General features: G+C 54.9%; 1 protein-coding gene across 5 annotated transcripts in view; it reads right to left on the bottom strand.

Moving 5' to 3' along the window:
• Positions 1–18,998, bottom strand: part of LOC102460485 (death-associated protein kinase 2-like) — a 34,935-nt gene extending 15,937 nt beyond the window's left edge. Inside the window, exons 1-3 of one of the 5 annotated variants that reach the window (XM_006113888.5) lie at positions 18,229–18,998; positions 2,558–2,629; positions 250–374 (exon numbers count right to left, since the gene is read on the bottom strand). In XM_006113888.5, the coding sequence (XP_006113950.1) occupies positions 250–374; positions 2,558–2,626 (194 nt within the window). In that variant the 5' untranslated portion in view covers positions 2,627–2,629; positions 18,229–18,998. The other 4 variants (XM_075908292.2, XM_075908290.2, XM_014568947.4 and 1 more) reach the window with 4 other exon arrangements.
• Positions 18,999–25,095: the final 6,097 nt, after the last annotated feature.

Below are 25,095 nucleotides of genomic sequence, written 5' to 3' on the forward strand. Positions count from 1 at the left end.
CTCTGAGCTGGCGGGGAGAGACCCCGAGCTTAGCACCCTCCGTCCACGTGAGAGAGCAAAATGTCCGCAGGACAAAATTCAGGGCTGCCCGCGCCAACTCCCCCCCACCCCAGACTCCCTCCAGCTCCAGGGCTGCACCGCTCCTCCCCCCGCAATGGGGCACAGACATGAGCAGAGCATCCCGAGTTACGCTGGACCGAGACGCAGCCCGGAGACAGCGGAGGGCCGGCCTGAGCTGCGGCACCTCACCTGCCCAGTTTCTCCAAGAGCTCGTACAGGTCCTCCACGTTGCTGGCTCGGAAGGTAGCCATGGAGTTGGGACTCAGCGGTGGCTCCGACACAAAGACCTCATCGTCTTCTGGGCAGCCGGTCTCCTGCAGAGGGCAGCAGAGAAGACACTGAAGGCAACACCCCAGTTTAGCTGGCAGGGTCAGGCCGCTGCAGGGGGTATCATTTCCTTAGCACAGCGGGTAGCAACGCCTGGGCTTGTGCAGAAAGTCGCAGGTTCCAGTCCCTGCAGAGCCAGCCACAGGTGGGTACAGAAATACACTACAAGCCCACAGGGAGCTATTCTTCAAAGACATAGCAGGCTGAGAGCCAGGACTCCTGGGTTGTTTTCCAGCCTCTGCTACTGACTCCTTGCATACCCTTGGGCATGTTGCTTCCCTACTCCAGTGCGCACCACGGGCAGGGGGATTCTGGCTGCAGGGGAGCTTGTGGCAGAAACAGAGTGAAGGTTTGTAGAGCTCTTGAATGGGACGGGGCAAAGCCCCCATCACCAAGACTAACATCAACCCCGGCACCTTTAAGGTAAACTGAGGAAGAGCAGGATTTTTCCCATGCTGCATTGCTACAATAACACAACAGGTTCACTTCATCATCCTGATTGAGAAGAAGGGATCACAGAGCTGGGGAGAAGGAGAGGGGCCTGGCTGGGACTCCTCTGGTAGGCCCCCGTTCCCACATGCCAATGTCTGCCACCCGGCTTTATCCACATGCCTGTGCCTGCGCCAGCATGCCTGCAGTTACACGGCACCTTCCATCCAAACCGGGCAGCAGAGACACAGGGCTCTGAGGAGCTACTCAAATTCCTCCCACAGTGAGCGCTGTCAGGAAGCACTGTCGATTCCTACACAAGGGTACCTCAATGACATTCCCTCCTCCCCCCTGCTGTGATCTCTACTGGCAAGCATTGACTCTTCGGGCTAACCAGCATATGGGGTAGTTGCAATGCAGCTACCTCTCGGGGGAGGCATCGCAGCTGAACAGCATACCACAACACTGCCCAGGGAACAGTCATCGGCCACTGACATGCGGCCAGCTCTGGGGTGAGTCGTGGCAAAAACAGCCCATTGCGTCACCGCCCTGGGATCATTCCCATGGAACCAAAATGCTGCCAGATCTTGTGTGAGGCAGGGCAGGGATTCAACCATGCCCAGCCACGCTGCCCAGCGGCACAGGCAGGATCCTGCCTCTCCCCCGCTCTGGGGAATTTCAGACTCCATAACTCATTCAACTCTTGGCCTCTCTGTGGAGGCGGCCAGCCAGGAGCCAGCTAGCGCCCGTGCAATGGGCAGAAACAAGTGAACAGAGATGACCAGCTCTCCGCCATATGCTTCCCTTGGTGCTCAGCTCATACTCAGAACGGCCCCACCACTTAGGCCTGAGAGCAAAGTCCTGCCTTGATGGGCTGAGCAGGAACTGGCCTTTTCGACACCTGCCCGGTGGCAACCCGCAGAGCCCAGAGATGAAGCATCTGCTAGAGGCTGATCCAGGGCAAAGCCTCCCTGCGGAGAGAAACTTGGCCCTTACTTCCCCTTTGGGTCAATTTCCAGCCTCTCCTGCTGCCACCTGGCAGATCAAAGTATCTTTTGCTACCAGCTGCCTTCACCATCCAGCTCCCAGCCATGTGCAGCTAATCCCCATTTGTAGCACAGCACCATTCCCCAAACCCTGCCACTTCGCAGCCTCCCTGACCTACCTCTTTAGAACCAACCAGCTGGTCCGCAGAGGGGTTAGCCAGGAGCTGGGCTGCAGGGACTGAGGAAAAGCTGATGGAAGCAAAAGGCAGCCAAGAGAGGTTGGTCCAGCAGCTAGGCAACTAAGCCAGAGCTTGGGAGACCTGGTTCCATGCTTTACTCTGCCACCAACTCACTGAGTGACCTTGGTTGAGTCACTTAGCCGCCCTGCCTCAGTTTCCCCCGCTGGGTATAGTTGCTCTAACACAAGAATGCATATGATGCTGATTGTGAAGGGCTGAAATAATTGGGGCCGGATAAATACGCCAGCTGCATTTAAAAGCAAAACTTTTGTAAAAAATGCAAAAATTCAGGTGCGGAACCTGCTGCCACAGGATAGCCCTGGGTCCCAGAGCTCGGCAGGATGGAGTGTTCAAGGCAGGTGAGAACCAGAGACACCACTGCTCCCCCGCCATCCCCTGCCGGGAAAACAGGGAGTGGGAGGAGGAGCATCAGGCACCTGAGCCCAGCCTCCCGACCACTCAACGACCGGAGGAAAGAGCAGATCCCAGCCACCATGCACCAGGGTCAACTCTCACCTTGATGGTGTCGGTGGGGCTCCCAGACCCCCCATTGGCAAGGCCCACGGCCCCGCCATCCTTGGCCATCAGCTGCAAAAACAAACAGAGGGCACAGGTTAGGTGGGAAGGGATGTGGGGCCGGGCCCTGCCGGGGTGGACTGTGGACAGCGGCTCTCAGAGTCACCTGCCAGAGAAAAGCAGGATGTGGGGGGGCTGATGCCTGTAAAGGTGTCCTGCATCACAGCTCCTCCCCCATGCAACTTTGAGCTCTCCCCAACTCTCCTGATGCCCTTAACCCCCTTCTGTCCTAGCCCTGAACACACACACACACACACACACACACACACACACACATCTACGAGGCCCCTCAATCCCGGACCGGCACCCCCACACCACCGAAGAGTCTGTCCTCTGAGTTCACCTCTCCAGCAAACTGATTTCACCTGCGCCCTGCAAGCCCAGTCCAGAGCCCTGGGCTCCCCCGGCCCCTCTCCAGCCCCCAGGCTACAGAGGGGGCCCAAACGCTGGAGTGAAATGAACTCAGGAGTGGAGAGGAGACAGCTGGGAAGCAAAGCCGGGGAACCCTGGAGAGCGATTACAAGGGAGATTATTCTGCTGAGCTGCAGAGGGATTTACAGCGTTAAATCAGGGGGAAGGAAGGAAGGAAGGGGGAAGGAATTAAAATCTGGGGGGGGAAGCTGCCCCCTCTGATCTTCCACTAGGACTTATCAGGGAGACGCTGCCCAGAGGGGGTGGAGTCACAGATGCACAAAGGCCCCTTTTATAACTTGTTGGTGGGTCAAGTCACACGGCGCTGCACGACGGGTATCCTCCTCTGCTTCCCCAGGCCCACGAGGAGCAGGGCGTAAAGCAGAGCACCCCTGAGGCTGCTTTAAGCGCCCCGGGAGTGGACGAGGCCTGCAGAGCCTGAGAATACAGACAGCACCGAGGGTTTAAAGCCCTTAATCCCTGCCCCACACGCAGGCACCGGATCAGCCCTCCCAGCCTGACGTGGCCCCTGCTCTCCCACAGCCTCCACGCCTGCAGCATCAATCCCAGAGACGCCATGTCCCGAGACCACGGTGAGGGGCTCCCCGGGCAGGTGTGGCGACAGCAGTTCCACTTTTGTTTCTAAGCCCTCTCTGGTGAAGTGCCGAGGGCAAGGATGAGATGAACAGGGAAGGACCGGGGGTGGGGGTGGGCTGGAAACAGAACAAGCTATCGTCTCCAGATTGTTTTTGTTTTTTTAATAGGTTTTTCCTCCTGAAATGACAAGCAAGCAGGCGTCAATCCTCTTCCAGATCCGCTGGATGAAAAGCCTCGAACAAACCTGAGACCAGGGCCTGCCAGGTCTCCAGGCTCTGACATTCCTGCCGGAGGATCCCCAGAGCCGGTGAGCTCAGGGAGACAGGACGGAGGCTCAGGAAACCGGAGACATTTGCTGAGCCCCAGAAGTCGCAGCGCAGATACCCCTCCCCCCCACACACACACCTGCCCTTCATGCCAATTACAGGCTGCTCAGGTGAGCTGGTGAGGAGCCCTCTCATTGGCTGATTCCCGGAAGGTTGGCCATGTGGTTAAGGCAACAGCTAAGACGCCTGGGCTCCATTCGCGGCTCTGGAAGGGGAGTGGTGACTAGTGCTGTAGAGACTGCGAGCATGTGAGTCAAGAGCCCTAGGTTTTATTCCCAACTGCGCTGATGACTTTTTGGGGAGTCCCTGCCCCTTTTGTGCCTCGGTTTCCCCATCTTTATAAAGAGGGAGGTTAACAATGTTCCACCCTGCAGAGGGGTTGTGATGCTAAACTCACTGATGTTAACAGGGCTTTCACGCCCTGGTGAGAGGCTCAAATCCGGAGTGGAAGCGACACAGTCATGCAGGCGAGCTCTGTGGGTGTCACACCCGGGCCCTCATTCCACCAGCAGTGGTAACACAGCTCAGTGGTTTCATTAACTCCTGATTCTCCAGACAGCTCATCAGCATCTGCGTTTCCCAGGCCCCAATCATGAGCCAGGGAACCACAGCTGGCAGCCTGTGTTTCTACTGGTGGTGCACATGTGCACATGCCTGAGTGTGTGCAACAAAATTCATTCTGCACACGGATGGAAAAATTCAAGGGAGCACCGGGGACGGGAAGAACAAAACACCTTTGGATGGCCTCCCCTTCATCCAGCGCATAGGGAGGCAGTGCAGGCTAGTGGTTACAGATCCAGACAGGGGAGTTACAGCTTGTTTACAAGTGAAACGCTGCAGATCTTCAGTCTAGAGACACGACCCACCCCGACAGGAGCGGTTCTCCCATCAGCATCAATATCCCATCTCCCAGGGAGCTAGGGTGGCAGGATTCTACTGCTGTCCATGTTGTGAGGAGGGGCAGTTTAACCGCCCCGCTCAGGAATGCAGAGTTTTATGACGTCATGACGCCTGCCTAATTTTCTAACACAGGCCAGGCCTTCGTTAGCATCCCGTGCAGCTTTCACATCTGCTGTGATCCAGTGGGGGGAGCGAGGGGCTGGGACTCACGAGAGATGGATTCTATCCCCACCTCTGAGCCTGTGTGAGTCACTTCCCTTCTCTGTGCCTCCCCCCCATGTAGCTTGGTGCTTTGGAGACCTCTGCAAACAGAGCTTCTGTGTTATCTGCCTTGTTCAGCTGTTTCTTTAGCAAGGCCAGGCACTTGGAGCTGCGCCTCCCCTTTCTCAGACAGGGGTAAATCAGGATTAGCTGCACTAACATTAACTGGAGTTCAGCCAGTTTTTCTCCAATTTCTGCCAAAACGGGTTAGCACCAGATGCCCGTCGCCCACCGGGTCTCTCATCCAAACCTGGTTACACAAAAGCGCTCTGACCCACCAAGCGAGATGCCTCCAGGCTTCTGCGGTTGTTCAGGCCGGGAACTACTTATTGTTTCATTGCCGGGTTTTCTAAGTGCTCTTAAACTCACACCCTGACTTGCAGGGGCTTCCACATCCGAGCACTTCCTGAGGGCCTGGGGGAGGACCAGTGGACCAAACATAGTATCATTTGCACCAGGGACTCCTTTTGCCAACAAAGAGCCCTCTTCCCCCCACCACCTCCCCCAACAAAATGCACCTGATATCAAAACATTATCACCCTGAAGCACAAGTGCTTTGTGGCTAGCAGTCACAGAGCCAGAAAGTGAAAATGACGAGAGAGGAAGTGAAACTGACCGGTAGAGTGAAATGAAAACCATGTACTGGGGGATATTGGATTCTCATTGTTCTTCTGATCCTGAAAAATTCAGGCCTTACTGGTATCACCAACAGCAGCATTTGCCTCCTAAACATACTTCAGCAAATCTGTTAGCATCATGGGCAGCATGATGGACAAAAGACGCCAATGACTTCTGTGGGAAATGATCACTGCATCTGGTCTATATGTGATTCCACCCACTGTTATCTCTACCAGGCTGCAAGCCAGCCAGAGCTTTCTAGTAATGCCTGGGACAGAGTTGGGGCAAAAGGAGAATCCCCACTAGCTTTATTGGGCTTATGACACAACACTGCACAGTTCAGATGCCATCCAGTAGAGGGCAGAAAGTTCAAGAGTAGCTCCACAGGGATGCCTCTCCTACATCACAGCACCCGCTAGGGCTGATTCAGAGGGGAGACTCAACATGTGTCATCTGGTGACAGTCACAGTAGTCTCCCCTCCAAGAACTGACCAGCCAACACCTGCTTAGTTTCACATTTCTGAGAGAACCCCATTCAGACTCAGAACAAAGAAGCAGCCCTGCACTAACGAGATGACCAGCTTCTCCATTGTGTAGCACCCTGTGCTCTCAGCCAGAGCTGTACCCTGCACAAGCCCTCCCCGCAGGCGACACATTTCGTGGCTCTGCTAAACTGGCATCACTCTGCTTCTTCTCTGAGGACACGCAGGGTCAGGGTCGTTATCCAGAGAATTGTCCGAATGCTTTATAGGAGCCTGGCCAAAGAACAATAACCATCACACCCAGCTCCTACGCTGCGCAGATCTCACCCCACTCGACAAAGGAGGGCAGCATCATTGTCTGCAAGTTACAGAAAGGGAAACCGAGGCACAAAGCGGGCAAGTGACTTGCCCAAGGCCACCCAGCAGGCCAGTGGCAGAGCAGGGGTAAAGCCTAGGCCTCCTGAGCCCAGCCCAGCGTGTAACCCACCAGAAGCCCATTTCAGTTCCTTGTTCTTGTTTTCCCCTCCGAAACAATATTAAAAAGTGCCACTGTTATTTTATGTGCCGTACTTAGCTGGGCAGTTGATCTGGGGGCTGCAGGAATGTTATATGGTCACCGAGCGACCACGCAGTGATAGATGGTTCCAGGCAGCGAGGGGCTGCGTAACCATGCCTGCACCTCATTGCTGCCCTGCCTATCTTACAAACCCAGCTGTGCCAGAGAATGTGGAACAAAGCGTGACCTTGAAACATAAAACAGAGGTCTCCACTTGGCACCAGACAGTGGAAAGGAGTCCAAGGTCTTAGTGTAATTTCTAAGTGATGGCAAGACCCAATCTACACTGCAAAACAAAACTAGCTCCCCCAGCACTGTTGCACCAGGCGGGTAGACAGACTTGCTCTGCATTTACAGTGAAAATTGACGGAAGCCAAGAGGCCGGCGCCCCGGATCACTGCAAGCAGAATTATAAAGGGACAACCTGGCGGAGCTTTGTTTCATATTGAAAGGAACCACCAGACATCAACAATAGAGATGCTTCAGGGCATCAGTCAGCAGGTGGGGTCAGGAAGAAATCTCAGTTCTTACAACCCAGCGCGCTGCACAATGTCACGCCATCTGTGGAGAGTTGCACCTGCCTCTGATGCATCCATTCACTGCTAGGCAGGAACTACAAATCTAGGCAGAAGATCCAAGTGGCCTGACTGGGTGAACCCCCCCAGCCCCACTCAGATACTGAAACCAGGAGCACTTGACAGGGAGATGCTAATATGAGAGTGGATTGGATTGTTTTCATTGAAAACATGCCCCCACGTCAATTAAAAAAAAAACATTTTTTTGGTCCAAACAGAGACGTCTGCAAGGAACATCCATCTCTGATGACATTTGGGGGTGGGGGATTAGTTGAAAGACACCCAATACAATCGCCAGCCAAGCCCACAAAAGTGTTGCGTTATGGGCTGAAATTCTGCAGTTGTTGAAAAAATAAAAACCACCACCTGCTCTGGTCTTTGACAAACCAGACAGCCCCCAACCCTTTAAAGAAAAATGTAGATGACAAAACCGTTTCTGTTTTCATCTGAATTTTATCTTGGGAACACAAAAATTGTTTCCCACTCAACTCTAGGCCTCCTCTCACCCCGCCTCCCCTCCCCAGGCTGACTCAGCTCTGCCCCCCCCCAATATCTGAGCTCCTCACCATATTTTTCATACCCCCCCCCCAGCTGCTGCAAGGTAGAGCTGCATCACTAGCCCCATGGCGCAGATGGGGAAACTGAGGCACCAAATAACTAAGTGACTTGCCTATGGTCACATGGGCAGTCTGTGGCACAGGTGGGAATTGATCCCCCTAATGCCAGAATTCCGGGGGGAGGGGAGCACACTAATCACTAGACCATCCTTCCTCTGTTTGGCTCTGCCTCCCAGCCCTGCTCTGCCCTTGCCCTGGGGAGGTGCCTCAGCCAAAAGTGAGGACACAGCAGCTGCCCTAGGATCACCCTAGCTTGCTGGGTTTGAGCCCTTCCCCCACGTGCTTCCTGCCCCCATGGGCCTGCATGCAACTGCCTTGTGGTGTTTCAGCAAGAAGATGCCAAGCGGGAGCCTGTGGAGAGCGGAGCTGGAAGGGGGCGGTTAGGGGTGGGGGAAGAGTGGGCGGTGGGATCTGAGCTAACTGGGGAATCCTGTCCCCCCCCCCCATTCCTCTCACCTCTGTAATTCCCCCCAGACACAGCACAGTCCCCCTGGATCATACACATCTCAGTGTGACTCATACACTTCCCCAACCCCCCCCCTTCCTCTGTGTGCCCCTCCACAGCACACACTCCTTCCCCAGCACCCCTTGCAAAGAAGAGACACAACTTTCCCAGGCAACACACAACACTTCCTGCACACAGTGTCACATCCACACCTTTTCCTTGCACACACACACCCTGCAAGTTCTACGCACACAACGCGCGCCTCTTCCCCAGCATACACACAATACTGCAAGTACAGGCCACACACCCTTTCCCCATATGCCCACCCCTGCACATTCTGTACACCACACACCCTTTTCCCAGGACACACAATACGGTGGATGACATGTGACCCGCTTTAGCATGCGCCCACCAGGGCAAATTCTACAGACACAAACACACCCTCCTTCCGCATCATGCACACAACGCTGCAAAGATCTCTGACACACAAAACCACAGATCAGATCCAGCCCCCTCCCTAGTGTGCACCCACCACAGCAACTTCTATACACACACACACACACACACACACCTTGTGCAACATACACACAACGCTGCAAAGTTCTCTCACACACAACACCCTAGATCATGTACTACCTCCTTCCCGGCAGACACCCCGCACGGCAAATTCTATGGACACCACACACACACCCCTTCCGCATCATGCACACAACGCTGCAAAGATCGCACATACACACACACACACACCTTGTGCAACATACACACAACGCTGCAAAGTTCTCTCTCACACGACACCCTAGATCATATACAACCCCCTTCCCGGCAGACACCCCGCGCGGCAAATTCTATGGACACCACACACACACACACACACCCCTTCCACATCATGCACACAACGCTGCAAAGATTGCACATACACACACACACACACACACACACACACACCCCTTCCGCATCATGCACACAACACAACAAAGATCACTCACACACACACACACACACACACACACACACACACACACACGGGCTGGACCCGGGGGGGCGCACCCCTGGTTAGAAGCCCCCTCCCCATCCCCATCCCCATCCCATGCAGGGTTCCCAGCTGGCTCCCGGGACCCGTCCCCAGCCTGCCCCTGCCTACCTGTCCCGGGCAGGCTCCCTTAAAGCCGAGCCATGGCCGGGCAGGGAGCCTGGAGAAAGTGCGCCCCACGGCGCGAGGCGTCCGACCTCCCGCGGGGGTAGGGGGAGCGCTGCCGCCCCGCCCGCCCGCCCCGGCTCCCGGCGCACCTGCAGCCCAAGGCTGCGACTCACCTAACGCCTGGGTGCGCGGGGCGGGGAGGGGGGGAGAGTCCCAAAGCGGGAGGTGGAGCCGCAACGAGGGATCCTCTGAAAAATGTCGCTCCCAGGCCGGGGCGTGAAAATCCTGCCTGGGAAGTGGGGGGGGGGGGGGCAGCCGGCTCTGCACAAGAGCAGCCCGCAGGCCTACCCCGAGGGCCCCCCGACACGTCTAGGGGCGCTCATACCCCTTGGCCCCTGCTGCCAGGGCTCAGCCTGTGCCCGTTTGTTGCATGGGGCCAGCCAGCCCCTGGGAGCGTAAATTGTGCCCCTGATTTTTAATTCGGGGTTTTTCAAAGCGCCTATGCTGTGTTTGATCTGCCCAGGGCCGGCTGCTGGAGGGAAGGTGGGTAGGTTCCTAGTGCAACAGAAACCAGAGTCCTCACCTAGTCCTGCTGTGCCAGGGGCTGTACAGGCATAGGGGGGATTCGCAGCTTCCGGGCGAACCTGACAGAGCACAGGTGGGAAGGGTGAACTCGGGACAGGACAGGCCCAAGGTCACTCCAGCTCGCTGAGGGCGACCTAGCCACTAGACTCCACTGCCTCTCTCATAGGGGCAGAAATGGGAATGACTCTAGGCTCTTCTAGTCCCAAGTGCAGGAAGGCGCCGACTGCAGGCTACTTGACTGTTCTGGGTTTGTACAGCACCAAGCACCCTGGGCTTGCAGCTGCTAGGGAGACACAGCTAACAAACCCCAATAATAAGAACATAAGAACATAAGAATGGCCGTACTGGGTCAGACCAAAGGTCCATCTAGCCCAGTAGCCTGTCTGCCAACAGTGGCCAGTAGCAGGTGCCCCAGAGAGGGTGGACCGAAGACAATGATCAAGCGATTTGTCTCCTGCCATCCCTCTCCAGCCTCTGACAAACAGAGGCCAAGGACACCATTTTATAGGTGGGGAAACTGAGGCACAGCTCAAGGCAGTGACTTGCCCAAAGGAACCTGGGGGTTAGGCTGTCCATGGAAGAGGTTGGGGGAAGATGGGGGATGGTGGTTTCTGGTAAGAGTGAAGGAGCTTCCGGTTGGCGGCAGGGGAGAGAGTGAAGTTAGGGTTAGTTTGGGGGCAGGAGATGGAATTCAGGCTGGACTGCAGGGGCAGGAAGAGCCCTTAAGATTCTTCCCCTCCCCCCTCCAAGCTACAAAGCAGACCACTCTCTTTGGACCACTGCAGAGCCAGCGACAGCAGTGCACCATCCACCCCAATGGGGCAGCCCGGGGAGGGGGAGGGACAGCTCTTGCATGGGGGGCGGGGTGAGGAAGAGAGGATTTCAATGTAAGGTGGAACGCAGAAAACGATCCACGGGGGAGAGACAGTGGGGGGTAAATTAACCCCAATCAGGAGATTTCCCCCCAAAAAAATCTCCCACTCTTGAACCCCTCGGGAGCAGATTGGAGAGGAGACTCAAGACCCAGCTCTAAGAGCGCAGGGAAGGGGCTGGTCCGGGTGGAGAGTTATTTAAAGCTAGGTGGGTAGCTTGGGGAGCCTCTGGCCTCTCCAGGCGCTGGATGCTGGACCGTGGCCCAGCTGTTCGACTGTGGGGGGGAGGGGAAGAGAAGAGCAGGAGACACTGGAAAACTTTCCTGGCCCCCAACCTGCTCCCCTGACACCACAGGCCCCCAACTCCCAGACTGGGCTCCGCCCTTTGCAAAGCAACAGAAACACACACTGGTGCTGTGAGATCCATGGGGCAGCCATGGAAGGCTGCCCCCCACCCCCACCCCCAGCAGAGGGGTGGATAAGAGGCAGGAGCCATGCACAGATCAGGACTCCATCCAAAGCTGCTGGAGCCCAGTTGGTGGCAGGAGGCGCGGCCCCTGGATAGGAGCAAGGGGGTGACCAAGGGAGAAAGAGCCAGGATCAGTGACAGAGGAGACTGCGTAGGGCAAGCGGAATTTGGCAGGAGCGATGAGGCGGAGGGCATGGGGCGCTTGGACACAGATTTGGGGCCCTCTCTTAGAGGCAGGGGCCATGCCTGGGGTGCACGGTGCGCCCGCTCTCCACACCGTAACACCCAGGCCTCCATGCTCGCTTCCCCTTCGGAGGGCTGGAGGTGCAGAGCTGGACTTCTGTATTCTCCAGTAATCAGTTCCTGCTCCCTCTTCCCCTGCCTGGCTCCCTCTGCCCCAGCTTCCCACGCGGGGTGGGGGGAGGCAGCGAGAGTAAGGCCGGCTCGAGGTTAAAGGACAGCAACTTAGAATAATCCTCCTGCAGCTTCCTCCCCACTAGTATACCCCCTAGTGCATACCCCCGTGACCCAGCCTGGAACTGCAGCGGATGATTTGTTCGCACTGTTCTGCAACCAGCACCCACATTCCCTCTAGACCAGTGGGTCCCAAACATCCCCCTTTTTGATTTTTGAAAAACCCTCCCCCTCCCCACAATAGCAGCAAAACTTGTTGAGCAAAAAAGGAAAAAAAGAACTGAACAGGGCAGCAAAATTTGATGGGGGGAGGAGGCTGGGTCGCCTTGCACCCCCCTGGAATTTCTTCACGCCCCCCAGTTTGGGAACCCATGCTCTAAGGGATTTATGTGAGGCTCATGGAAACAGCAAAGCAAGAAAGAACCAATAGCAAGTTCCTTCAAGAGTGTGAGATAACAGAGCCGCCGGCTCGCCCATCCTCCATCTCCACCCCCACAGCCCTTTCTGATGCTAGGTTAGGGCCGGATGAATAAACAAGTCTTTGGTTCCCTGCCCAACTTGGAGGACTGGTTTTGAACCAGCCAAACCACGCTTTGTTTAGATTCGAGGAGCTTTTGAAGCAGGTTTAATGGTTTTGAAAAGCAAGTGGAAGGTACGTAGCCAAATGACTGTCTGACCCAAAGGGAACCCATTTCCATGTTTCTTGTTCTGCCCCCCTGGTTGGAACTATTGGCCTAATTGCCCCGTTTGGTTCAGTCGACCCAAGTCCACATTTTTCAGCAAAACACTATTCACGTGACAAGTTTTCCCCCGCCCCATCTCGGTTCTTTCCAAGCTCCGAAAGAAAAGAGCAAATATTTCATACAAGGAAAAAGAGAGGCTTTTTAAAGGTGTTTTCTTCCCCTGCTCTTCTGCTAAGTCTGGGTCTTGTCTACATGAGGCAGCGGGGGCTAGTGGGTAGAGCTCAGATTCCGGGGTTCTATTCCTGGCCCTACCCCTGACATTCTGCGGGACAGAAACATCTCGAGAGCTCAGCTAGTGCTCTAATCACTAGGCCACGCTGCTCCACACCATGCCCTGCAGAGCACACACAAGGCTCTGGGTAAACAGCAAGTTCAAGGCTTGTTCAAGGGCGGGGTCTCCCCAACAGGAAAAAAAACCAGCACCTGGCAGGCTGCCAGCAGAATTCCCCAGGCTTGGAGCTCAGCAAAAGCCCTGACATCCTGGGTAGCGAGCAGCCCCCGTTGGGAGGTGTTGAGTCACTAAATGCCAAGAACGCAGCCCTAGGACAGGGCAGGATGGACGGCTCGTTTTATCTCAAGAGAAAAGGACACGGTGGCCCGGATCCTCAATGGGTGCAAACCAGCATCGCTCTTTGACATCCATAGTCTGGATTCTCATTTCGGAGCCTCCGCTTGTTAACCGGCAGCCCAGCCACACCCTTGGAGACCCTGGTGCTCTGAAAATTGCAATCCTAGCCTGAGGATGTGGCCCAAGAACTCACAGGGCAACCACCTGGCTGGAGGAAGACGAGATGAAAAGGGAGCCGGGGGAGGGGCGCATGCCAAAGACACCGGGTGGGGAGAGGCCAAAGAGCTCGCTAACATTGGGCAGCCAAAATCCCATTGCTTCAGCGAGCGGAGTAATTGGTTGGCAACGCAAACGCTCCATTGCCCTCTGCTTCCCACAGTGTCCTCACTGAGTCCTTTGGGGGGAGGAATCGGTCAGGATTAACCTCCTTTTTCCACTAGGGGAAACTGAGGCATGGAGCAGGGGCAGGGAGGGGAGTGACTTGCCCAAGGTCACCCAGCAAGTCAGTGGCAGAGCTGAACCCAGCCTGCCGGTCACATGACTCCTAGCCTGCCCCTCTCCCACGTTTCCTCCATTCCCTGCTCAGCTGCACCCCCCCACCCCCCACCAGGCCTCCTAGCAGCTGCCCAGCACAGAAGAGGAGACACTAAAGAGAAGATGTTTACTCTGCCACAGGGATTTCACTGCCAGCCCAGCTGTGACAGAATGCAGAGCACTTTGGCCCTGAGACTGATGGGGGTGCAGGAATGAAGGGGTGCAGGCTGGCAGCTGGGGGTCAAGACTGAGGGGCATTGGCAGAGTGGGTGGGTGGGGATCCCAGGGGTGGACTAGTAGGGGGCTGTGGGTCAGATCTGAGGGGCAATAGCAGAGCAGCTGAGGGGGTGGGACCCCTCTCACATCCGCCTCGTGGAACCACGGGAAAATACTTGCTCTCATTCCCACGCCTGGCCTAGTCTGTATTGTGTGACCACGTCACAAAGTTTCTGCCCCGGTGACTGCAATATGAGCGGTGGAAAGCCAGCGGGAACATATCCCTGAGTCCACTGGCTGCCTTTCTGCCCCGCTTCCCCCCATCTGCGAACCACCAGCCGTTGCTAGAAACAAACAGGGCCCGGTGGCTTGCAATCACATGGGGAAGATGCGCAGAAGACTCCCTGCCGGAAAACCCCTTCCCAAGCCCCAGGGAGAGATGCCCCTTGCATATCCCACTTTTTCAGAGCTGTCCCTTTAAAATGGAAGACAATGGACAGCCCCTTAATTAAGCGGGTGGGGTGTTGGCCCTGAACTATATTTACTGCCTGGAAAAATCTGTTGCCCTTGCTAAATTCCAGACATTGTTTGTGCTCTAGTGGGATGAAATTTTGATGGGAAGATCTTGGCAAGGGCCTGCCAGGCAGCTGATCCCTCTGTCTGGGGCTAAAGGGAAATAGATAATCCTGCGCGTATCTGACTCCCCCAGAAAGCAGGCTGGGAGCTTTTATCCCAGTTGGCGGGTCGAGGACGTGCGTCTTTGTCCTGTTCCCTGACTGGCGTCAGTGTCCTGCCCAGACGGGAGACAACAGAGTTAGAGCCACAGATTAGAACCCAGGCATCCTGCTTCTTCAACTCATCTGTGGGAAGGGAGTGTTGTCCAGTGGTTAGAGCAGGCGATAGGCAGATTCCTGGGTTATCTTCTCAGGGAGGTGAGGGCAGGCGAGTTGGACTGAGAATCAGGAGCTTTGGTTTCTAGTCCTGGCTATGTTTGACTGTGGCCAAGTCGCTTGCCTGCTCTGGGCTCAGTTTCCCCATGTAGAAAAGGGGGTTGCTAATACACAGATGAGGGCCTCCGATACCCCAGCCATTTATCCCAGCCCCTGCTCTGTCCCTTCACCTTCAATCTGCTCAGGAGGAGAGAATGAGTTATGTTCAGAGCCAAGGGAGTATCCCTGGCCCCATTCTAATGGTAGGGAAACCGAGGCATGAGGTTGGCATCAGCCAAGATAGGCAGGGCTACAGCCACATGGTCCGGGTGTCCCTAAGCTTCTGGCTGTCAGAAGCTGGCACTGGATGATAGCGGATGGGCCACTCTTTACTGTCCTGAGCATAAGAACACAAGAACAACCAGACTGGGATAGACCAAAGGTCCATCTAGCCCAGTGTCCTGTCTACCGACAGTGGCCAACGCCAGGTGCCCCGCGGGGAATGAACAGAGCAGGGAATCATCAAGCGATCCCTCATTCCCATCCCCCATTCCCAGCCTCTGACGAACAGAGGCTAGGGACACCATCCTTGCCCATCCTGGCTAATAAGTATTGATGGGACCTCCATTAATTTATCTAGGTATTTTTTGAGCCCTGTTAAAGTCCTGGGCTTCACAACATCCTCTGGCGAGGAGTTCCACAGGTTGACTGTGCAGTGCATGAAGAAAAACGTCCTTTTGTTTGTTTTAAACCTGCTGCCTCTTAGTTTCATTTGCTGACCCCTAGTTCTTATGTTAAGTGAACAAGTGAATAACTTTTCCTTATTCACTTTCTCCACACCTGTCATGATTTTATAGAGTTCTCTCCTATCCCCCCTTAGTCTCCTCTTTTCTAAGCTGAAAAGTCCCAGTCTTGTTTATCTGTCTTCATCTGGCACCCTCAGAAGCCCTGGCGCTGCTGGAAAACAGGACACTGGGTTCAATGGACCATTGATCTGACCAAATAGGGCTGTTTTTATGATCGGGGGCAGTCTGTGCATGATGTTTGTAGTAGGATTGGAGTGGGGGCAGGAAGGGAGGGAGGGATAGAGATGGACAGTAGTTTCCCTGCCTGGGCTGACAGCGTTTTGCCGATGGCGTGCGGTGTTGCAATTACGAATTGCAGGAATTCCAACAGGGAACTAGGAAGGCAGGCATGCTAAGTGGTTAGGAACCTGAGCCCTGCCCACAGTTAGGCTTGAAATAGTTCAGCTGTTCCCCAGGAGCAAAAAATACAAACAGACATTCCAATCCGGCCAGAGCCAAGTACACTTCATAATAACAACAGTGTCCTCAGCCCCGAGGTCTCATCGGGCACGTTTCGTCAGCAACTCTCAACGTGCTTTTCAAAGGGAAGCGCTATCTTTCTCCCCATTTCCCAGATGGGGAAACTGAGGTGGAACATGACTTGCCCAAGGTTACCCAGCAAACCAGTAGCAGGGCCAAGACTACCATGCAGGACTCCAGAATCCCAGTTCAGTGTACTGGGAAGTACCCGCATTGGATGCAGCTACCGAGCCAGGGCAGCTATCCAGCAGCCCACTGCTAAGTAGCTTCTTAGCTATCTCTGGAGCATTATAAGCCAGGAAGAGACTTTGCAAACATGGCCAGGTCATCAGCTGTGCAGCCACCATTCCTCTGCTCTGTCCCTGTTGGTATCCCCTCGAAAAGCTAATGGGGAGTTACAGCTCTGTGAGCCAAGGCAATCACCAGCCAGAGCCGGTCAGTTACATGCTACCTGGACACCTGGCTGCTAGAGGGCAGTCTGAAACTGACCTCTTTTATAAAAGGCACCGGACACATATTACATGGTTCTGTTGCTCTTTCGGCCTGACCAGGGAGCCAATACTCAGCACCTTGCTAGGACATTTGGAAACCAACAATACGAAGCAGGAGTATTCTTTGGTGCAATCCTTTTCCTTGTTCAGCAATCCCCACACCTGCCTTTCCGGTGTGTTCTGTGCCCAAGAAGCTCTCTGTCTCTGTTCTGTCTCAGTGCCACTCACAACACTGCTTCTCTTGCTGTCTTGCTGCCTACTAATCACTTCACCCCCGGAATTTGCAGACAGGGAATCCACCAGATCAGAACTGGCAACTCATTGCCTTGGGCGGTGGCTTCTATTGTTTCCAGCTCTCGCTGTGTAAAAGGGGCTTAGTTGCGCCTTCTCTTTAACCTGGAAGAAGGCTGCTTAGCTTTAATCTGGGATTGTCTTAGATCAAAGGCCTGCTTGATGGCCATCAACATAACCTGGCATAATAGTAACAATAGCAACCTACAAGAGAAAAGACTCCATATCCTACCCAGGCACGGATTTCCAGATGGCTTCAAACAGGTTTCAAAGCAGCCAATACCTTGGGCCGTTCTCAGCTGTGCAAACCCCACATCTCTGTCCAGCCCAGTGTGAATTTAACTCAACAGCAACCAAAGCAGCTCTGCTCCAGACAGACCCAGCCAGCCAAGGCAGAAGTCCAGGAGGTTAATGCAGCATTTCCTGCTGTTCCCACTGACAGGTCCCTATCTGCTCCCATTGATAAGAATTGTTGCCCCTCCCGGTAGCCGAACCAAAAATAAATCCGCTCTCCCGGATCCTGCCCACTGCCGTTGTTTACCCAAATCAGCCTCAATCTCCTCTCCGCAGCTGCACAAAATAAATATTATTCGCAGCATTCAGCGCAGAGGAAAAAAAGCCAGCCGGTTCCCCATGCAACTTTCTAAATATAGACTCTCGCTTCCAAAATACCCTGGTGCCCAAGCGCAGGGGGACAGACCAAAAGTGCAGGAACTGTGGCGCATAGATGGGTCAGTCCTCTGATTCTGATCATCCCTTCTCTCCCCGTCTCACTAGCAAAAAGCCGGGAGAGCAGCCCCCAGGGGAACAAACAGCTTTGTAAGATTCTGCTCCACGCAGCCCAGTATAAACATCCTTTGCTTTTTCTCTGGAGTGGGCAAATAGTGACTGTGCATGGAACAGTCAATGTTCCTACATCCACTCGGTAGATCCCTTCCCGCCCCATCCATCTCCGATTCTATTTCGATGACTGTTGGGCAGAAGGAGCTAGTGTGAAACCTGCTGGCTTCAAAGGATCACAGCAGGGTGGCCATCACCCCACATGCCCCCTTTACACAAAAATCACTGGCCATCCAAAAAAGCCCCCCAGATCTTCCCCACGGCAGCAACACCCCATATCTCCCTTGTGTGTGTCAGACGCCCTTACCCCCTGACGTGGCTGCTGGGGTCCTGCTGATGACAAAAGCCATCACCTGTCTGCACTGGAGGAAAAAGAACAAACTCTGCACAGGGCTCATCCTCACTCACCAAGTTCTCGTCTCCGGATCTTCCACGATGATTGGGCTCTTGTTGCGTGCCTGGCAGCGGGTCACTGCTTCGCTTCCAGAAATCCCACCACGCACAGAACCTATACAGAGAGTCACTCCAGAATTGTCCTGGACCAGAGGTCCCGTCTCCCCAGTGTGTACACAAAGCAGCTCTGCTTAGTTCGCTGATGAGAGGAGACTGATAGGAAAGAGCAGGGATCTATGATACCTCTCCTGGGAGGGGTGGGGGGATTGTGGTCAGTTTCCTCTGATATTGACCAATCGCATCTGTTTCATGCCTCCTCCTCCTCCTCTTCATTTAACTACCACCCCCAGACTCAGCAAAGCAGGCTCCAAAGAGTGACTCAGATTCCCTAGATTTGCCTGCACTTTCACAGGATTTAAAAAAAAGAAAAATAGCAGCATCAAACCCTGAAAGGAGCACGATTCTGAGACGGCCCATTAAAAAAACTATGATCCTTCCTTCAAGTTCTCTTGAGAAAGCTCTGCAATAGGCCTCCCCAGTGGAAATTCATGGCCTACAGCAAACAGAGGCTAGGACAGGTTTCTTAAGACCACTCCAAGCAGCAATGCGCAGCGTCTGGGTGTCTCCCGGAGTTGGAGCAGCAAATCCAAAGGTGTTTGTATCCGATACTGTTCCCAGACCACCGGGTCTCCTGCTTTCTGCTTAGCAGTTGCTCTGCTCAGGGATCAGGGCGAATCAGCTGTAAAAAGACCTCTCTTGTTTCTTCCCCTTTCTCTGCCTTTGCTCTGTGGCTCAAAGCTGGGGGATTGCAAACCGGAAACCTGTTTGACAGATAAAAATAGTCTCACCAAATTGCCCAGAGGGGAAACGGGTAAGTCTGTGAGGTTGCAAAGGTGTAAGGAGGAGGGACTGAGCTCTTAAGGTAGAATAGACTGGCGGGTCACTGGAGGCTGGAATTACAAGGATTCCACCAAAATAGCCATGCCACAGAGCAGTGTCCCCTCTATTTTTTTCCCAAGTGTGGAATACATTTTGTTCTGTGCACCGAAGCATGTGTGCGTGTGCACCACCCGTAGAAATCCAAGCTGCTGGCTGTGAGTGTTCTGCTAACCAGCTGGGCGGCATTGAATCTTTCCTGGGTGGCTGCCCAAATGCTCAGCTTCCAGGGAACCCTGCCACAATAGCTGGATTGTGCATTTGTAGCCTCATCCATGGAGTGCTAGGTGCTGCCCATTCATGAAGGGACAGAGTTTGCAGTCTTGTCCACATGGGACCATTGCACCTGGGTCACTCAGAGAGAGAATTTAAACTGACCATAATACTGATATAAGCCACCCTTATTCTGGGCTATGGCCACCTGACAGAGGAATGTAGGGTGGTCTAGTGGTCACTGGTCCAGAGTTCTATTCCTGGCTCTGCTGGGTAAGCGTGAGCAAGTCATTTTGTCGCACATCTACACAGCAAAGTTCTTTCGGAATAAGCTGTTCTAGAATACAGGCAGTCCCCGGGTTACATGGATCCGACTTACAACGGATCCCTACTTACAAACGGGGTGAGGCAACCCCGCACTAGCTGCTTCCCCCCAGCAGACCAGGGAGACGTGAAGCTAGCGTCCCCCCCGCCCCAGCAGACCAGGGAGACACGGAGCGGCTTTTCTCAGCAGACACCTCAGCTTGAGAATAAAGGACTGAGGGAAGTGAGGTGTGGGAGAATAAAACTGAGCTCTGGAGAAATGTTTGGCTAGAGTTTCCCCTACAATATGTACCAGTTCCGACTTACATACAAATTCAACTTAAGAACAAACCTACAGTCCCTATCTTGTACGTAACCCGGGGACTGCCTGTAGTTACTCCAAAATAGCTTATTTCCGAATAGCATGTCTATACTGCAGGGAAGCCTCAAAACGAGTCCGAGGCTGGCTCCCCTAAAATGTGGACATGCTATCTCAATTTAGAGCCCCAGGAGGCACTGGGGAGGAATAACTTAGAATGGCCCTGGTGAGGGGCTATTTCGAAATAGCAGAAGTGGAGTGTCTGCGCTTGTCTTATTTCAAAATGGCTATTTCAGAATAAGTGAGTTATTCTTCATAGAATGCGGTTTATAGATTTCGGAATAAGCCGCCCGTTGTTTCAAAATTATTTCAAAATAACGGAATGGCTGTGTAGACGCTCGCATAGTTATTTCGTACAAACGGCCGTTATTCTGAAATAACTTTGCTGTGTAGACATACCCCCAGTGACTCCATTTCCCCACCTGGCCCTTTGGCACTTGACACAGTGTGCACACGCGAGGGATCACTGCAGAGAACTTTCTCCTGCAGAGAAGGATGATTATCAAAGCAAGCCACACAAGGCTTCTGCTGATTGAACGAGACAGATTTAATTCAGCATTTCTGCGCAGAGGGGCCCTGAAGTGCCAGGCTGGGTAATTGCAGAAAGTCAGGGAAAGAAAAATCAACAACAGAGAAATTAAGCTTCTGTTACCCCCCAGATAATTGGCCTGGCTCTCCAGGGCCATAGAACTTGCAGCACTTCACAAAGGAAGGTCAGTCACATAACTCCCATTTTACAGAGGGGAAACTGAGGCACAGAGAGGGGACGTGCCCGGGGACAGAACCCAGATCCCTGGGAGCTATTGCCATGAACAATAATGCATCTGCTAAAAGCACTAAGAGGACCCACCACTGCCTGGATCACAGGGTGGGTGAGCTTATTACAGCTGCCCTTTCTGACTGGATTAAACAACTCTACTGATGTGCCCTTCACGACCCCAGGCCTAATAGATGCAATTTAGGGTAGATCTACACCGCACAGCTATTTCGAAATAGCGCGTCTACACTACAGGGAAGCCTCAAAATGAGTCCGAGGCCGGCTTCCCTAATGTAGACGTGCTATCTCAGTTTACAGCCCCAGGAGGCTGTGAAGGAATAACAGAATGGCCCTGTTGAGGGGCGGTTTCGAAATAGCAGCGGTGGAGCGTCTGCACACACCCGGTGGCTACGTCTACACTGGCACCCTTTTCTGGAAATGCTTAAAACAGAACAGTTTTCCATTATAAGTATTTCCGGAAAAAGCGCGTCTACATTGGCAGGATGCTTTTCCGGAAAAGCACTTTTTCCGGAAAAGCATCCGTGGCCAATGTAGATGCGCTTTTCCACAAAAAAACCCCGATGGTCATTTTTACGATCGGGGCTTTTTTGCAGAATAGACTACTGTGCTGTCTACACTGACCCTTTTTCGGAACAGTTTTTCTGGAAAAGGACTTTTGCCCGAACGGGAGCAACATAGTTTTTCCGGAAAAACACTGACAATTTTACATTAGCTCATCAGTGCTTTTCCGGAAAAGCAAGCGGCCAGTGTAGACAGCTGGCAAATTATTCCGGAAAAGTGGCTGCATTTCCGGAATAAGTGGCCCAGGATAGACACAGCCTCCTTATTTTGGAATAGCTATTCCGGAAGATCGTTGTTCCTCGTGGAATGAGGTTTCCAAACGGCGAAACAAGCCCCCCATTATTATTTCGGAAGAAGGTGCTCGCTGGGTAGACGCCCACATAGTTATTTAGGAAAAACGGACGTTACTCCGAAATAACACTGCCGTGTAGACGTATCCTACAGGGCTGCAGGGAGAAGCATGGCCCACTAGGGGGAGCCGGTGCCTTGCCGTGGCCTACATTTTTCCTTATAAGTAAAATACAGAATTTTGCCCTTTTTCTGCCTCCCAGCTGCTCACGACTCAATCCCCTTTCCCTGCCAAGTATGAGCTGTTCTGATAAAGTCTCCAGCATATGGGAGTCATCGACAATGTGCGGTTGGCAGCCTCACTCGCTCCATGGGACGGTTTTTCCTTTCGTGGCTGGACAAGACACTTTTTGAGGCAGGAGGGTCGTAAATCCCTCTGTGGGTCTGGCCTGGATTTGAGAGAGGGGAAGATCGGTATGAAGATCAGCTGTTTCCCCAACTCGTGGGGGAGGGGCATACTCTTTGACCAGACCCCCACCGGCTTTACCAGCCAGCCCAAATTTAGCATCCCCCCCACTCCACTGAGACGGCAGGGGTTCTACACACAGCTTGGGGGGGGCCGCCCAGGAGAAATTCAAGGGCAGCCAGCTGGTTAGCAGAGCCCACAGCTGGAAGCAGGTGTTTCCGCAGGTGGTGCACATCCACACCTGCCTCGGTGCACACAGCAAAATGTATTCTGCACATGGATGGAAAAATGAGAGGGAACGTTGCCTAGAAGGTTAAATATTTACCCCATTTTGCAAGGGGCGGGGATCAAACACAGAGAAGAGAAGACACTCATCCAAGGTCGCTTGCAGAGGGGTTTACGTGGAGGCATCCTGCCTACCAGCTCCCTGCTCTCACCACTGAAGTCTCCCCTGCCAGAGCTGGGAAAGAAACTTTGGAGTCCTGGCTCCCAAGCTGCTCCCTTAACCCCTCCCTGACCATTCTGAAATGAAGACAGGATGTTTTGCTAGAAGCTCCGCTCTAGGAATTGTCTCTGGCCTGGAGTCTGCAGTAGGGGCCCTAGATGATCAGTGTTTCCCCCAGCCTTGGGGTCTAGGAATCCCTAGCCCATAGGTAGGGAACCTACAGCCCAAGGGGCAGATCTGGCCCCCCGTTTGCCTGGATCCAGCCCCTGAGACTCAGAGCTCCCTCCCCAGCATTAGGGAGCTGGCGCTGGGGCTCCAGCCCTGCGGCACCCCCCGATGCACCCCAACTCTGCTCCTGCACCCTACCTCCTACCCCCTCCCCTTCCTGCACCCTGCCTCCTACCCCCTCCCCTTCCTGCACCCTACCTCCTACCCCCTCCCCCCCCCCTTCCTGCACCCTATCTCCTACTCCCTCCCCTTCCTGCACCCTGCCTCCTACCCCCTCCTCTTCCTCCACCCTGCCTCCTACCCCCACCCCTTCCTGCACCCTATCTCCTACCCCCTCCCCTTCCTGCACCCTGCCTCCTACCCCCTCCTCTTCCTCCACCCTGCCTCCTACCCCCACCCCTTCCTGCACCCTATCTCCTACCCCCTCCCCTTCCTGCACCCTGCCTCCTACCCCCTCCTCCCCTTCTTCCACCCTGCCTCCTACCCCCACCTCCTTCCTGCACCCTATCTCCTACCCCCTCCCCTTCCTGCACTCTACCTCCTACCCCCTCCCCTTCCTCCACCCTACCTCCTACTCCCTCCCCTTCCTGCACCCTACCTCCTACCCCCTCCCCTTCCTCCACCCCCCCTCCCCACCCCCTCCTCCACCCTACCTCCTACCCCGATCCCGCTTCTGCACCCTACCTCCTACCTCCACCCCCTTCCTGCACCCTACCTCCTACCCCCTCCCCCTTCCTGCACCCTACCTCCTACCCCGATCCCGCTTCTGCACCCTACCTCCTACCTCCACCCCCTTCCTGCACCCTACCTCCTACCCCCTCCCCCTTCCTGCACCCTACCTCCTACCCCGATCCCCCTTCCTGCACGCTACCTCCTACCCCCTCCCCCTTCCTGCACCCTACCTCCTACCCCGATCCCCCTTCCTGCACGCTACCTCCTACCCCGATCCCCCTTCCTGCACGCTACCTCCTACCCCCTCCCCCTTCCTGCACCCTACCTCCTACCCCGATCCCCCTTCCTGCACGCTACCTCCTACCCCCTCCCCTTCCTGCACCCTACCTCCTACTCCCTCCCCCTTCCTGCACCCTACCTCCTACCCCGATCCCCCTTCCTGCACCCTCCCACCCTCCCCGCCCCACCAACCCCCCACACTCCAAGTCTGCTTCCCGGCAGCCTCCTCCCACACATCAACCCCCTTTTGGCCCCACCCTGGAGCACAGGGGGGCCCACCAAAGCTACTACCTCTGGCTCCCCCAGGCTCTGGTGTGCCAGGGGAACGTGAGAAGGGTCTTTCTGTTTCTCAGTCGGGCGCCATGTCAGTGGGGGGGGGGGTTGTTTTGGGGGAGGGTAGTTTCTCGTTTTTGTGATTTTTCTGTGGCTCAGTGGCCCCCATCCAACCAAGGTTCCCCGCCTCTGCCCTCCTCCTGTGGGCTGGGCCCCGTAAATGAGGACTGGCTCTTTTCCAGCTATTTTAAGTTTCCAAAGCCCTGGCCAAACGTGAATTGGCTCATCGACAGGCCTCCTGCCGGCCTCACACACCACCCGGTCCCGTGGGACATCTGGGGCAGAGTCTGGAAACAGAGAGACGGGCGCTGGAAGCTCGTGGCCTCTCCTCCAGGCAGCTCTGCCGCTGCCTTATTCAGGGAGAGATTTAGGTCACTGGCGCGGCTCTCAGCTGCACAGCCGGGCCCGGCTGGGGGAGCCCCCCGCAAGGAGAGCGCCCCCTGCTGAGTCATCACCCCTGCGGCACAGCTCCCCCTCGGTTAAGGGAGCTCCCCTTTTCTGAGTCCCCAGCCAAGGAGTCGCCCGGCCCCAGACCACTTCCCTGACCCATATAAGCCTGCGAATAGCTAAGGCAGCTTATCCCCGACACGGGTGGGATAACACGGAGGGGGGCTGAGATCAGGGCCCTGCTGGGCCAGGCACGCACAGACCCGGGGGCGGACAGTCCCTTCCGGCGAGTAGGAGTTACGCTCTGACTAGGCAAAGAGAAATTCTTCTCCGTTCCTCCTAAGGAGACTGAGTTCCTGTGATTTGTCGGAGGTCACTCAAGGAGCAGCCCAGGGGCTTGGGCAGCCCAGGGACTTGAACCCGGGTCTCCTGGGTGAGGCACCGGGCTGAGGGGGGAGGCACAAAGCATTGTCAAGCATCACTGGCGGCAGGTGGCGTTTCAGCCCCCTAGGATGCGCAGGGATCGGGTCATTTCAACAGCTCACTGGCTCATGCCATCTGCACCCGGGGAGAGGTGACAGCCATATCCTCCCCCTCCCCCAGGTCCCAGCCCT

Source organism: Pelodiscus sinensis, chromosome 22, assembly GCF_052426305.1.
Source record: "Pelodiscus sinensis isolate ZL-2025 chromosome 22, ASM5242630v1, whole genome shotgun sequence".
Lineage (NCBI taxonomy): Eukaryota > Metazoa > Chordata > Testudines > Trionychidae > Pelodiscus > Pelodiscus sinensis.